This window comes from Phoenix dactylifera, chromosome 6 (genome assembly GCF_051530095.1).
Source record: "Phoenix dactylifera cultivar Ajwa chromosome 6, Ajwa_hap1_PhDact_Kaust_v1.1, whole genome shotgun sequence".
Classification (NCBI taxonomy): domain Eukaryota; kingdom Viridiplantae; phylum Streptophyta; class Magnoliopsida; order Arecales; family Arecaceae; genus Phoenix; species Phoenix dactylifera.
Window position 1 is genome coordinate 1,669,707 of NC_143195.1, and position 13,907 is coordinate 1,683,613.

Sequence of the window (13,907 nt, forward strand, 5' to 3'; positions counted from 1 at the left end):
GGTATCAAAAAAAAAAAAAAAAAAAATGACACCGTGGTACACCAATAAGAGGGTTTATGTTCATGTAACATGAATAAAAGTAAATAATCCAACTTCGAATGCCAACCCAATTAATCCACTGGCAATACACTGTGAGCTTTCAAGGCCACCCCAGGGAAACTTTAAATAAAATGAGAGCACATGAATTGAACCTTATGTTCCACAGCCCCACTAGCAAACATATAAACCTATGTGTAAGTTTCTCATAGTATTTATCCAAGGCACATAAAAAATGGATAATGTAGTACTAATAAAAAGTTGGTTGAATGGCCTTTTAGATCATTCAAGGTCATTTTAGAAACAGGCTTGTGGGAATCAACCAGGAGTTGGAGGAACAATTCCAAAGAGAGGCCATTGTATCTTCCTTCTCCGACATACTAGAGACTAGAGAGGATGGTCTCGAAGCCAAATATCAGTCCAAAATTTGATGTTTGCTGTACATGAACAATCTTTGGCAGCCTCCAAATAAGGAAAGAAATCTATTTGTTTGCTTTTTATCTAAACAAAGGATAAGGTTAATGTGGGGGAAAAGGGTAGTAGCCAAAAAAAGCAGGGTGAGCAATTAGGGAAGAAATCAGTAACCAGATCACAATATAGAGAAATTTTCGCTGAAAGATATTAATCAAATTCCCCTGTTTCAAATAATCTCAGAATCTCCTGGTCTCCCTTTGCGTTGCAAAGCTTTTAAATTGGGACAGTGGCCATTCATAAAATTAAGAATTGAATGATTACATGAGGAAAGGCCATGGGGACCCAAAGCTAAGGGTTGCAGTCTAATAACACAGTGCAACCTGCTTTGGTTTCTTGAAGGAGGCAGAAAAATCCACCAGTCCCATGAATGCATGGAGCAGAGCGGAACTGTTCAGTGCAGGAGATTTCACAGATCTGCTTCAACAAAGCTTCTCTGTGCTTGATGCATCCAATCTGCAAACGTTCCCACGACAAAGTGGACAAACCCTACAGCAACAACAAAACAAATCTTCACATTGAGCAAATACGCTTGCATGTAAAGGTTCTTAGGGCTAGAGAAGAAAAAATCAAAAGGAAAAAAAAAACGTGTAGGAGATATTTCTTCCATTCTTGTGTAAGGATTTATAACATCATGATTACAAAAAACTTATAATATAATGGGTTTCTCAACTTCGCTAGTTAGCCATAAAGCTAACTAGGCATAATAATTGTGATTATAAATGCACAGCAGATTAAATATTAGATCCAATGAAAACAACCACAAACACATAAATATATCAAGTGCTGTTAATTGGCACCCAACAGATAAAACCACAGCACAGCTCAAACAGCCAGAGCCAGCTAATTAGCAACTAAGAAGATATGGTGGTTTATAAAACTGAAATAAGCATAATATACTATGGAACAAAGTTGGAAACATACAAAAGGAGATGCTTGAGCCATTCTTTTAAATTGATAATAATTGGGTTACTCTGGAACTTCTCATAATTCATGAGTAATTGACAGTGTGTTTGAGATATGCAGATCAAGAATACCTTTTGCATTTAGCAAATTTACCATGGCCGTAAGAAATAAACTTAAAAACAAAAATAACAAAGCTATGGATGAGTGGTTAAACTAAAGGATGAAAAGAATCTAATGAGGTTCAACAAGCACTAAAAGGAATCAACCAGGAAGAGAACTAGAACAGAATCAGCTAAAAAGAATCATACGAAAGAATTACAAAGAAATTGGAGTATCCTCAAGTTATAAACAATAAATTATCTAAATCCAGTTTAAGAGGTTCTGACATTAATCATACAACAATAGCAGAAGTAACTGTGAAAACAATAAGTATCAGACCATGTAATTGCAGGATGAACAGTGGATCGGATTAAAAAATACCTGTGAATCTCTTTCAACCACTTATCTATACATGTTTGGTGAAATTCATGATTGCAAGGCAGTATTCGGATGCAATCTCCTTCTTCATACTCCACAAGGCAAATATAACACCTGTCAACCAAACGAAACCCAAGGTCAATGCCTACTAAGTTTAGAGAAGCAAATACAGAAAATCCAACAATAACAAATTATGAGCGAAAAGACTTCTAAGCTGCATGAAGAGAAGGAAAAATTGCAATTAGAATCTAGCACATTCTACCAGAAGGATAAAACCAATCATTAAAAGAAAATGCAAGTCATATCACAAGCACATGGTACATAAAGGAAAACTAGCTTGTTAACTGCATTTTCTATTCCTAAAAAAAATTCATATAGATTAAACTTTTTTAGACATATGATCATAGAACCTTCCAATCTTATCACTTAAACCAAATTAAGCCTGATTCAGATGTGGTGCTCTATAAGCAGGAGTTGATGCTTTAACACCAGTCAATCTGATCTTTGTAGATCAGGACCGCTTTAGAGGGCATCACTGATTTAGATTCCACACCTGGTCTTAATGGAAAGCAAATTGTAGAGATATTTTCCATAACTATAAGTTAAAGAGGGGAAATGAACACAAAAGAGATAAAATTCAAGTCAAGAGAGGGAGGAGACATGAGAGCGTCACCGTCGCAAATGAATAGATATCATTTTCAAGGATGCTGGCTGACCAAGCTGGCCAGCTTTCTTCTGGCCTGGCCATGCATGCCTTTCTAACCTTCCTCGAGATGCATTGGCCGCCTTTGGATGCAGCTGGCTGCATTCTGTCTCAAGGTGGGTATGTAGTATCTGCAGCTACCAGAAACTTGCATTCTCTCTGGCCAGCAGAACCATCCTGTTTTCTCTCTTCTAATCTTCAGTAACAAGTCCTTATCAACACCAGACTTGAATAATGACAATTGACAATCTAAGAAAACTAGTTTCAATTGACGAACCCAGGCACTAATGGTGACTGGCCTCAAGAGAAATTAAAGAGAAGAGAAGAATGTTCTTGATAACATTTGGCTAATATGTGGGCCTAACAACTAATATTCCCTACCAATAAACTAACTTCTCATCTTCTTCATAAATAAACTCTATATACTGAAACAGCAAAGGAAAATATAGAAAAAAGATCCAAAACCGCAGCCTATTCCCATAGAATAACAAAAAAATCAGACTGCTTATAGAATAACATAAAAATCAGACTCCCTACCAATAAACTAACTTCTCATTTTCTTCATAGATAGACTCTATATACCGAAACAACAAAGGAAAACATTGACAAAGGATTCAAAACAGCAACCTATTCTCATAGAATAACATAAAAATAAGACTGGTCATGCTATGGATTTTGATGAAGAATCATGGATGCTCCAAGTCAGTTATTAATCCATAGTGACATTACCAAACTGAGTGGAGTAACTATAACCACAAGCACCATATAAAACATATTGTATCAGGTGATATGTAACTTAAAGATTAATTAACTGATACAGTATTTAATATCATAAAAAAAGGGCAGCTCAATGCACAAGACTCCCATCATTACGAGGCTTGGGGAGGGTTGGATGTGTGCAGCTTTACCCCGCATGCGGAGAGGCTATTTCTATATTTCTAATATGTGACCTCCATGTCACAATAGAGCAACTTTATCTTTGTGCCAAGGCTCATCGTCTGAAATATTTAATATCATAAAGTTCCAAATTTTGTTGTATAGCAGCAGCATCTAGAATTTTTAATGAAAATATAACAACACTATCTTATTAAAGCAAATTACAAAATCTCATTAATTTATAACAAACAATTTAACTGAATTATGTTCACTAAATGCTATGTTTAAAAGATGACCTTTGAGTTGATCTTAGAAATAGTGATGAAGGACGGCAAGGGCTATAGGTTCTGAAATTTTGATTTATATGTATGATAGTACCATTTGATTATGTTGGTCTAGTATGTCTTACTGATAATTTCCGACAATCATGACTCCCATAACATCCATTGCAACTCAATTATATCCTAGCATTGCTCCTGGTTTCTAAAATTTTACAAGTTATTTAGTTAAATAGCAAACTGACATGCGTACGCATAGATGAACGAACACAATGGTAAATCCCATAAGTATATACAATTTTCTTATTAGATAAGTAAAATTGTGTAAACATTTCTAAATCATTTGTATATTTTATTTAAAACATAGAAAAAATATAACGGCAATTTGATAAATGTGAATTATGAGTGATGATTTGTAACCACTATTCTTGTCAAATGTATGCATACTTTACCGATGAATAATACATTTCAGTTATGTATTTGCAAGATAGAGAGGTTATCATCTAAACAAGTTCCATTAATGCAAGAGCAAATGTTAAATCAAGGCCTTCTAACTCAGTAGAAAAAATGACAGCTTGAGGGGAAAGAGAAAGTAAGTTTTAAGGCAAAGGACTACTAACTGTGCAGCCCCGTCAATTTGGTGTTCATGTGGTTTCATGTATACTTTTATTGGCATACATTCTACTACCTCCTTTGGAGCAGGAACAGATCCAATAGAGGAAAAAGATGGCCGAGATGAGAGAACTACAGACTGCTGATGAATTTCATCCAAAACCTAAGTAAAATGGTTAAAAAAGTAAATTACCCTTGACCAAGCTGTAAAGCATGACCAAGAAACATTATACAAGAAATTCTCATAAGAATTTCATTATACCTCAAAAAGTGCTTCTGCTAACATAACAATTCTTGATATGCTAGCTCTAGCACTTGTGTCATCATCAGGATTAGCAGCTCGATTGTTTGTTCTGCATGTGCTACAACCAGTTCGATGTTGCCCAGATAATATACATGATCTGTCATGACCTGATAAACTCTCAAACCTGCTACCCAATCGCTGAAGGGCCCGCACCTGCTAAAAGAATTAATTATTCATGAATATGTTACATATACATGAAAGTAGAAAGCAAACCCCATTAACTTTACCTGAGATCTTATTCTCCTTCTCCTTTCAAGGAATGCAGACCTGTGTTCCAGTAAATCATGATTACTGGTTTCTCTTGGCTGCGGAGTTTCTGAGTCATGATCAGCATTCATGCCCGAAGTGCCAGCTATTGGGTAAGGGTGAGTACTAGACGGATCTTGCAGCACATCATCGTTCCTGTTGGAAAAGGATTGTGATCTTCTTGTACCACCCAAGAGTCGTCTCCCGTTAACCTGCCCCGTAGACCCAGCAGACCTATCCTCTAGATGGACAGGACCAAATACTCCCTCAGATAATGAAGTCCTTCGAAGAACTCTATCACGAAGCCGTCCAACGCTAAGTGCTCGGCTAAACTGCAAACTGCTTTCTAAAGGTTCTTGTGGTCCAAGCCGTCTATTAGAATACCTCAATTCAGCATTTTCAGATTCTAGATGATTGGTATGAGAATATCGACCAAATGTAGCCTCAACCCTTTCATTATTTCTGACCACATCTTGGGGAGAATTATTTTCCACAATGACACTCTCATGAGTATCGTTCACATTATTTAGAGAACTATCAACATCAACAATAGCATGATCACCTGCATCATTGTTTGGAAAGGAGAGACCAGCTGAGAAGAGAGAGTCGGCCCTTGATGACCCCAAACTGACGGCTCTGTTTAACCTAAAATTAATTCCATCTGAGAAAAAACCAAAATGAGAGAACCTGCCTGAAGTGTTTGATGATCGGCTAACAGCAGCTGTTGCAGAAGAGCTGCTGCTGGCACCTAAACCAATTTGCAGTGCCCCATCTTGATCTTCTCCACTTCGTTCATCATCAAAAGAAGTCAACGAGGGCATTTTACTAGGTTGGGCAATGCTAAGCTTCCCGCAGCCTTCATGATTCCTTCCAAAGGCTTTACTCTCCACTTCACCCCCACAAATATTGCTTCTACATCTTCCATTCTCTTCTTTCTTCTGAAAATGAAATCAAAGCCCATGCTAGTTTCAATTCTCGAAGCTCTTAAAACTGATCCTTCCAATAAGAATGCATAACTTAGGATGCAAAACCAACATAATCCAATCTTTGGAATGACAATGACAAGTGCAGAAATTGTCAGACAAGACATAAGGTTGATAAGCAAGCCAACTCAATTGCCTTTACATGCAGTTTATCTTTTATCAAACTTTCCTAGGTTGATACAATCCATGAGTCAATTCACTTGCAAGAAATTGAATTAAGAGAAAAAAATGAATAGAATAATGAATAAAACTATATCTTTCTAGGGAAAACAAAATGAAAATTGGAAAGCCATTATCTGCGCTGCCGCCCAATTCTTGGTCAATCATACGTTATCCTAGAAACCAAATGTAAATGTGCCATCTAGTTGGAATTAGTCGAGCAGATTTAGACTCGTTACACACACACCAAAAAAAAAAAGAAAAAAGAACTCAATACCTTTGAGAGTTTCAAAAATATAACAATTACCACTCCAGACAGCTTGCAACTTTGTTCAGCAGAGAAATCAATAACTTGAGAATCCAGACTACTAAACATATCACCAGTCAGCAAAAAGACTCAAGACCAATCATCTCATAAATAGAAGTTCGTTACCTCCCTTCGGGGAGATGATCCCAGTAATTGAAGATTGTTGTAAAACTAAACAAAGCTTTCAGTATCTTCCAATTTTTACACTCATAATGACAAAATTCAGCATTCTAAAAACAAAATCACGAACCAACTTCGGAATATTTCAGAAACCATCAATTTGAAGCGCAAAGGTCCCAACTTTCTTAAATGAGAAGCTTCTCATCTTTGTTCAAAAAGAGAAGCCTCTCATCAGCCCAGATTGCCATAAAACTAGACTGAGCTTCCAGCTTCTTCCAAATTTTTCGATTCTATCAGCGAGATAAGGACGACGCATGATCCAGCAACTCAAAAGCCAAATCAGAATGGGATTTTTTTTTAAAAAAAAAAGAAGGTCAAAACATAAAACAACTCACCCGATCATCCCAGATAGCTGATGAGAGGCCAAAGCAAGAAGAGTTGAGAACCCTAGCCCCTCCGGATCTCGCCTTCCGTAGTCCTCCACCAGACGACGAGGCCGCCGCCGCCCCGGCGTCCTTGCTGCTCCCCGATCCCATCTCCTCCACCCACCAATTGAAATGCAACCTAATGCCGTCCCGATCCCGCGATGCCGAACCCTGGAAAGATTTAGAAAGCGATCGGAGACCAAGGTAAAGAAGAAGAGAGCCGAGATCGATCAATCATTCTTTTGTTATATTTTAAATGTTTGTCTTTCTCTTCTTCGCCGAGTTCTACGCCGAAGCATGAGCGCGATACAATCTCCGCGGGTGGGCTTAGCTTTTCAATCACCAACGCTTCTATCTTTCGGCTTTATTGGGGTAAATCATAAATTTAGAGAGAGCGAATGTCGGGTTTTTTTTTATTTACTTATAGCAACGGCACAGCTCTTGCATAATTACATCCAATATTGAAAACAACAAAAGAAAAAAAAAAGAAAAAAAGACAACTCTATAATTTTTCTAAAGGGCTTTTTTCAGTTCGTGGTCCAGACATTCAATACACATAAATAGTTAAAAAAATCATAATTTTTCACCAATTTAAAAATATCACAATAAATATGGATACGGCCAATAAAATTAAAAAATAAAAAATTATATAAAAATTAAGGCACAAATTTACCATCCATCCAAATAAAATTTTTAAAAATAATAAATTAAAAATAATAATAATCCGACCAGCAGCACTATTTGTCCCTATATAAACATACATAATTCGGTAAAAATTGTACTCTCCCTGCGAGTTTTTTTAAGGCAAATAGCACGAAGAATACGCCTGGTGTAGGCGATTCCCGGTGTCCACCCGAATGCCAGTGAATGTAGCTTTGAATGCAAAATTTATTGGTCCCCAGGTAGTTCGCCAGAAATTTAAAACCCATTGAGGGTAAAAGCGGAATCTGGATCTCACGGAAATAAATGCCAACGCTCCGAAAGGTTTTGGACTTTCGGAGGAATTGAACCGTGCAGTGTCGCAGTATAGTTTTTGCCCTTTATGGGGCAACAAAGCAGGGGCGTAGCTCTTCGCCGCGGCGATTCTTTGGGTTCCCCCAAAGTGGCATTTTGAATGATTGGAAGGCTATCCGCTCACTAGCTGGTTTATAATGTCACGGGATAGCCACCAAGGTGGTAGCCTGATGGTAAAAAAACGATAATTCAATTAAGTTGTCCGAGTTCGAAATGCGCAGGCGATGATTAAATTAGAGGACCGGATGCTCCATGCCTGGATGGTTCATTGGCGGATGTGCTTTCCTTTCATCTGTACCGAGGTAGCGCTGTAGTGACGTACCCACACCGTGAGGCGGTGAGCGCAGTGAGGTGAGCCCACGGGTCAGAGAAGGTACGCGAAAACTTGCAACTTGTATCGAATATTTTCTGATGAAAGGAGGGCCCAGTGGAGGCTGATCCCTCCCTTCCTCCTATTGTTGTACCAAAAAAAATATCACAGGGTACATGTCGGCCATTTGAGTAGATTTGGAGTTTTCTCTGAATGTAATTCCGTTGTAATAGCTGCCATATAACAAAAGAAATAATCATTGTTAATATTTTAATATTTATATGAATGAAATAAACTTTTTAAAATTCAAATCTCCATTCGGCTGAAAAATAAACCACCATATATTAACATGATAATTTATTGTTTTTGAGTACCCATTAATTTCGCTATTAGAAATGAAGAAGGAGAGGTCTCTTTCAAAGAAGCGAGGAAGCTAAATTCTACATTCTTTCCTTTTCTTGCATTCAACAAAGACTTTTTTAGCAATTTATTATAATAATTTTATTTTATTTTAAATAAATCTATTTAAAATTTAAGAATAAAAAAGCATCAATGATTGCTATTTTTATTGTAATAGAAAATAAAAATAGGCCACCTTATCTCTTGCTTTGAATTTTTTAAACTTTTTTTTTATAAAAATAGATTCAGCTAATCAATAACTTTATCTTCTTCTACAAACAGCTCAAAGAAAGATTAAAATTTTAAAACACTAGCTAAGAATTAGAGAAATTATACTCTACACTGCATGTAATATATAGCCATGCATGCAGCCAAGCACAACTACTCATTTTTTTAGACCTCATTCATAAGCACTTATCTCGACACACCCTTACATCGGCTATAATTGGCTATGTGGTCGGCTGTATAGTGCATGCAGCATAGGTTATAATTTCTTCATAAATTGTGGCCAGTGGATTTTCTATTTATTATTGCTGAGTATTCATTAATTTCACTATTAGTAATGAAGAAGGAGAGGTCTTCTCTAGAGAAGCAAAATAGCCTAGATTCCATTGATGATTCAACCTTCATCAAAAATTCCACCTCCTTTCATTCCTCTGCATTCAACAAAGCTTTTTAGTTAGAAAAAATTAGGCTTAGCAATTTATTATAATAATTTATTTTATTTTAAAAAAATCTATTTAAAAGTTAAGATCAACAAAGGCATCAGTGATTGCTATTTTTATTGCAATAGAAGATATAGAAAATAATGGAATGTGACGTGGGACAGCCACCTTATCTCTTGCCTTGATTTTTTTTTTCCATAAAAATAGGTTGAGCTAAACAAATAGTTTTATCCTCTTCATAAAATCCGGTCAAGAGTTGAAGAAATTATACCCTACACCATATGTACCATATGGCCATGCATGCAGCTAATCACAACCACTCTTTTTTTTTTAGACCTCATTCATAAGCGCCCATCTCGGTGCACCCCTGTAGCAGTAGTGGATTTTTTTTTTTTTTTTTGGTTGTTGTTGTTATTGAAAGGTAATGATAAACCTTAAATTTATTATTTTCTCTTAACTAGATGCACCCCTGTCAGTTTGCATTCGCAACACAAAATAGATCAAAAACAAAGAAGTTAAACCATTGACCCCTTGTCCAGCCAACCAGTCAGCTGGTTGCTTCCCTTCACTACAGAAGTGAGATGCATGCAAGGCAATGTGTCTGTAATTTTCCATATAGTCCTTAGGAAGGGCAGTCCATTAATCCATGATATTGGAGTGTTTGAATCTCCTTTCCATATAAATCTTAGAGGGATCGATCATCTTCATAGTAGTTATTAACCGTGTAATGGTCTTCTTGCTTAGAAACTACAAGCAAAGGTAAGGAGGGGGTGCCTGGTAACCTAAGGAAGAAATCATAATTTGTGGTAGCTCTTTTGTGCTCCATTGCCATCTGAATTACGTTTTCTGATATATTTGTGTTGGCATATTGTTACCTTTGAAAAGCCTTTCATTTTGCACCAATCAAATTAACCAACTAGAACAACATAAGACTCTCTTGTTTTCTGGCATTTTTTTCCTGAATTTTGGAGAGGGTTAGAACTTTCCCTTTTCTTTTTGTTTAATAGCTTAGAGATTTGGGGAAAACACAACAAATCTCTTACCAGTTACAATTTACAAAGGCTGCTACACTATCTAATAAACCCTATTCCCCTCCATCCATTTCTTATATCGTTTAGGTTTTGAGGGTTTTTTTTGAAAAAATGGATAAAAAACACCCTTAAGACAATCTTAGTGAAATTGTACACAATAAAATCTCATATAATAATAGAGCCAACTTCGCATGCATAGTAGTACTTGTGGGATATCATAATTAAAATCTCTACTTGCCAGCTAATCTGCAGGAGAATTAGCTTTCTAAAAATATAACTAGCAGCAAAGAAATTCAAAGATGTAGAGAGATAAAAAATATCGACAAGAAGAGGATTAATGACTACGCTAGAGCCTTGAAGAAGATTTCCCATAGATCCTAGAGTCACCTTCAACTAAGCATCTTCCACATTTTAAAGTGAAGACCACAACTATAATTCCTCTTTAGGCCACTCTTAGCTCGGTCATAGAAATAGGTATAGTTGGGAAGTCCTATTACCAACATAGAGAAGTCAACCAATATAGAGAAGTCAACCATGATGGTCTCTAGCAGAAACCTAGCGGCATCTTGATTATCTCTAAGGAACCATCAAAGTTGATCTTCCAAATCCTAATGGAGAGTATCCATTGAACCACGTAGGATCACCCCATGCCTTTCATCTTAGGTTAGGTGTTTGGTATAGGGTGCTAACCCCAAAATCAAGGTTGATGTCAGTGAAGATAATGAGATCATTGTCTACAGTTACATCCTAGTGATCCTAAATCATCCCACTCTTTAAATTACCATCCAACTTGATGATGAAAAACCCATTTTAAAGGATGGGTATCCAAAATCACCCAAAGATAGTGTTATTGGGCTAATATTTTTGGACAAAGTTGCCCTTCAATTTGGAGGAAAAAATTGCTCAAACTTCGTCTAATTTTTTATTAGAAGTAGTTTTGGTATTATATGGCGAGTGATTTTAGATCTTTATACTATACAAAATAAGTTAATTGCGAATATCCAGAAATTTTTAATTACCAGAATATAGTGCATTAAATATGATTATTTTAGATCTAACCTGATTATTCTGAAGTGAAGATCACTTGTAATCGCTAAAGCGACCTCACACGGGCCACCTAAAGGAGAGAAAAGAGGAGCTACTAGCGATGGAGATTCGTGCTGTCAACTGTTTTCGGTAGCTCTAATAATAGCGAACTAGTGATGATGAAGTAGGAGCCATCCACGTGGAAGGCCCCCCTCCCTTTAAATAGAAAGAAGCACTCATCCTTTTTTAATTGCAAAACCAAAAAAAATTTCGAAGGAGAGAGATGGCATCGGGCGACATCCAGGGCTTCTACCGGCAAAGGAAGAAGGGCGGCGCCGCCTCCTCCTCCTCCGCCAAGAAGAAATCCGGCAAGCCCCCGGACGGTGGCGCCACCTTGGGAGCTGACGCGGCCCAGAACCCTTTCCTCATCTCCCACGGCTCCCCCGATCTCCAAGGTCCGTCCCGTCTTTCCTCCTTCCAAAATCCTAACCCTAACCCTAGTCGATTTTTTCTTCGGTAATTTCAGTCGATCGATCTTATATTATGTCTTTTCTCTCATTAGATGATTATGGGCCAGAGGAGGAGAAGCTTCGGCAGTTCGATATGGACATGAGGTACGGGCCCTGCCTCGGCCTCACTCGTCTCCAGCGCTGGGAGCGCGCCGCCGCCATGGGTCTCCACCCGCCACCGGATCTCGGCGAACTCCTCCGCCACGTGTGGCAGGACGAGCTCCGCCGCCGCTCGGCGGAGCCAAAGACTAAGCCAAACCCCGCGCTGGAGTGCCTCTGGGAGGGCCGAGTCTAGAAGAAACAAATCACCCAATCTTTATTCTACGACCAAGAAAAGGTACTCTTTTGAGCTTAGTTATCGGAGGCAACAAAAATTTGGTGGTGAAAAAGATAGTTACAGCCTCCTGCTTGTTTTTTTTTTTTTTTTTTGTGTATAAAAGGTTTTCGACTACTAGTTATGACGTTTCGTTGATTTCAAGTGTCGAAATTTATGGTTTTTCCTATATTGTGGTATGCTCCTGTTGTTTGTGAATTAAGGTTATCAGTTATAACGAATACTTTTTCTTATATATGGTATCAGAGTACGGTAATGCTATGCTAATTATCAGGAGGGATGAAATTTGGAATTAGCTAATAACAGAGATGGGATCTCCTTGGAATGATACAGGGTCTGAAAAAAAATTCAAGCGATTCTGATATTTTGCTGGCAGTAAAGTACCAGGATTAATAAATTCTTGAGTCATAGGACGAGTGAAGACTAGTTTCTGTCACCTTCTTCCATAGAGATAAGAAGAAACAGAGAAAGAAACAAAAGGAAAAGATGGAGGTGACTGAATGCTTAAACATTCATGCATGTCCTTGGTGTATCTTTGTTCAGATATCTCAAGTATTCTGTTCTGGACCTGATTGATAGATACCCTTGTTAGCTTGTGGTTGTGCCTAAAATATTGGCTTGAATGATGGAGGTTTCTCTCTGAAAGAAAAAGGCTTTAGTCCATAGTATTTAGTTGTTTTATCAAGTTTTTGATATTGAAATCCTGATTAGCAGTGGATAATTGGATTTTAATAGTTTTCTTGCGTATTAAAAGAGGAAATTACATGGCTACATTCTTTTTCTTTATTTTTTAAAGATCAAATTTGGTAGGATACTGAATTTTCTACTTCACGTCCATGCTCAGCAAAATGTACCACAAAACATAACCAGTGGGTCATGTTGTATGCATTTTCAGACAGATTCTTGTACACCAATTATTTCCACTACACTTGCTGTTGATTGAAGCTTTTCCAAATCCTTGTATCTGTACAAAAAAGTTCATGATTGAAAATATTTAAGAGCTATAAGTTCAACTAAAATTCTGGAACAGCGGATTGCTATCACTTCTTTTTTTTCATTATTTGATTTATGAAAGCAATTTTCAGTATCATGTAATTCTTTTACCAAAAAAATCTCTTTGAGATATTTCTATATAGGAAACCATGAACAAATATCGGAAATGAGAAACTTAATGAAATGGTGGCTAGAATGCGCCATGGCAGCACTATTTGTTAACTTTTCTTTTCCCAGTGAAGGTGAGTGAATAAATTATTTTGCACGCTGTTCAACACAGACAATACAAGTTAATATAATGTCTCTACACAAATATAGACTTACATAAGTAAAACACATGAAGAGAGTAATAGTTGCAGAGGGAGACAGAGTATAAATATAATTGAAAGAACCACAGAAAATGAAGCAGTAATTCTGAGAGTGGATCAAGAAGTACATGTTATTGGAAATACACTTTTGTTATTTTGCTATGCTGAATGGTAAGTTAATGAAACAATGGATAAGTTTTTGGAATTGCGAAATTGGAAGCAAAAGATTTTATTGCACGTTTATAAGAGTAAGCATTGAAATAAAGTTTGAGTTATTATGAGAGTAGAATTTGGTGCATCAAAGTGAATAACACTGTACGCTTCTGACTTCTTGCGGAACAAGAAGAGAGCAGAAGAATCTGTTCCAATTTCTGTTCCAATCCTGCATTATATTTATAATTCCGATTCCAGCTGA

At 37.1% G+C, this 13,907-nt stretch overlaps 2 protein-coding genes across 6 annotated transcripts; one reads left to right on the top strand and one right to left on the bottom strand.

Annotated features, from left to right (window-relative positions):
- Nucleotides 1-641: 641 nt before the first annotated feature.
- On the bottom strand, nt 642-7,435 carry LOC103713011 (uncharacterized). Of its 3 annotated transcripts, XM_088723077.1 has the most exons (7): nt 6,874-7,435; nt 5,601-5,847; nt 4,891-5,471; nt 4,622-4,816; nt 4,368-4,522; nt 1,894-2,004; nt 642-996 (listed from the first exon to the last, which is right to left on the bottom strand). In XM_088723077.1, the coding sequence occupies exons 1-7, from the start codon at nt 7,012-7,014 to the stop codon at nt 930-932; spliced, it is 1,497 nt and encodes a 498-aa protein (XP_088579203.1). In that variant the 5' UTR covers nt 7,015-7,435; the 3' UTR covers nt 642-929. The 3 variants fall into 3 exon arrangements, 2 of the variants coding, with proteins under 2 accessions (XP_088579203.1, XP_008797985.2); XM_008799763.5 differs by having other exon boundaries at nt 4,891-5,847; nt 6,874-7,299; XR_605016.5 differs by lacking the exon at nt 4,368-4,522 and having other exon boundaries at nt 4,891-5,847; nt 6,874-7,261.
- Nucleotides 7,436-11,580: 4,145 nt separating this feature from the next.
- Nucleotides 11,581-13,907, top strand: LOC103713022 (uncharacterized). Of its 3 annotated transcripts, none has more exons than XM_088723091.1 (3): nt 11,581-11,803; nt 11,911-12,194; nt 13,087-13,907. In XM_088723091.1, exons 1-2 carry the CDS (start codon nt 11,632-11,634, stop codon nt 12,150-12,152), a joined length of 414 nt encoding a protein of 137 aa, XP_088579217.1. In that variant the 5' UTR covers nt 11,581-11,631; the 3' UTR covers nt 12,153-12,194; nt 13,087-13,907. The 3 variants fall into 3 exon arrangements, with proteins under 3 accessions (XP_088579217.1, XP_088579216.1, XP_017699743.2); XM_088723090.1 differs by lacking the exon at nt 13,087-13,907 and adding an exon at nt 12,525-12,925; XM_017844254.3 differs by lacking the exon at nt 13,087-13,907 and having other exon boundaries at nt 11,582-11,803; nt 11,911-12,426.

What these genes read in the sequence shown, in the direction of transcription:
- LOC103713011 (XM_008799763.5), bottom strand. Translation starts at nt 7,014, where the DNA reads ATGGGATCGGGGAGCAGCAAGGACGCCGGGGCGGCGGCGGCCTCGTCG. An exon ending in GAAGGAGAATAAGATCTCAG is followed by an intron (nt 4,817 to 4,890) that starts GTAAAGTTAATG and finishes TTCTTTTAGCAG; the next exon opens with GTGCGGGCCCTTCAGCGATT. An exon ending in CAAATTGACGGGGCTGCACA is followed by an intron (nt 2,005 to 4,367) that starts GTTAGTAGTCCT and finishes TTTGGTTGACAG; the next exon opens with GTGTTATATTTGCCTTGTGG.
- LOC103713022 (XM_088723091.1), top strand. Translation starts at nt 11,632, where the DNA reads ATGGCATCGGGCGACATCCAGGGCTTCTACCGGCAAAGGAAGAAGGGC. An exon ending in CGGCTCCCCCGATCTCCAAG is followed by an intron (nt 11,804 to 11,910) that starts GTCCGTCCCGTC and finishes TTCTCTCATTAG; the next exon opens with ATGATTATGGGCCAGAGGAG.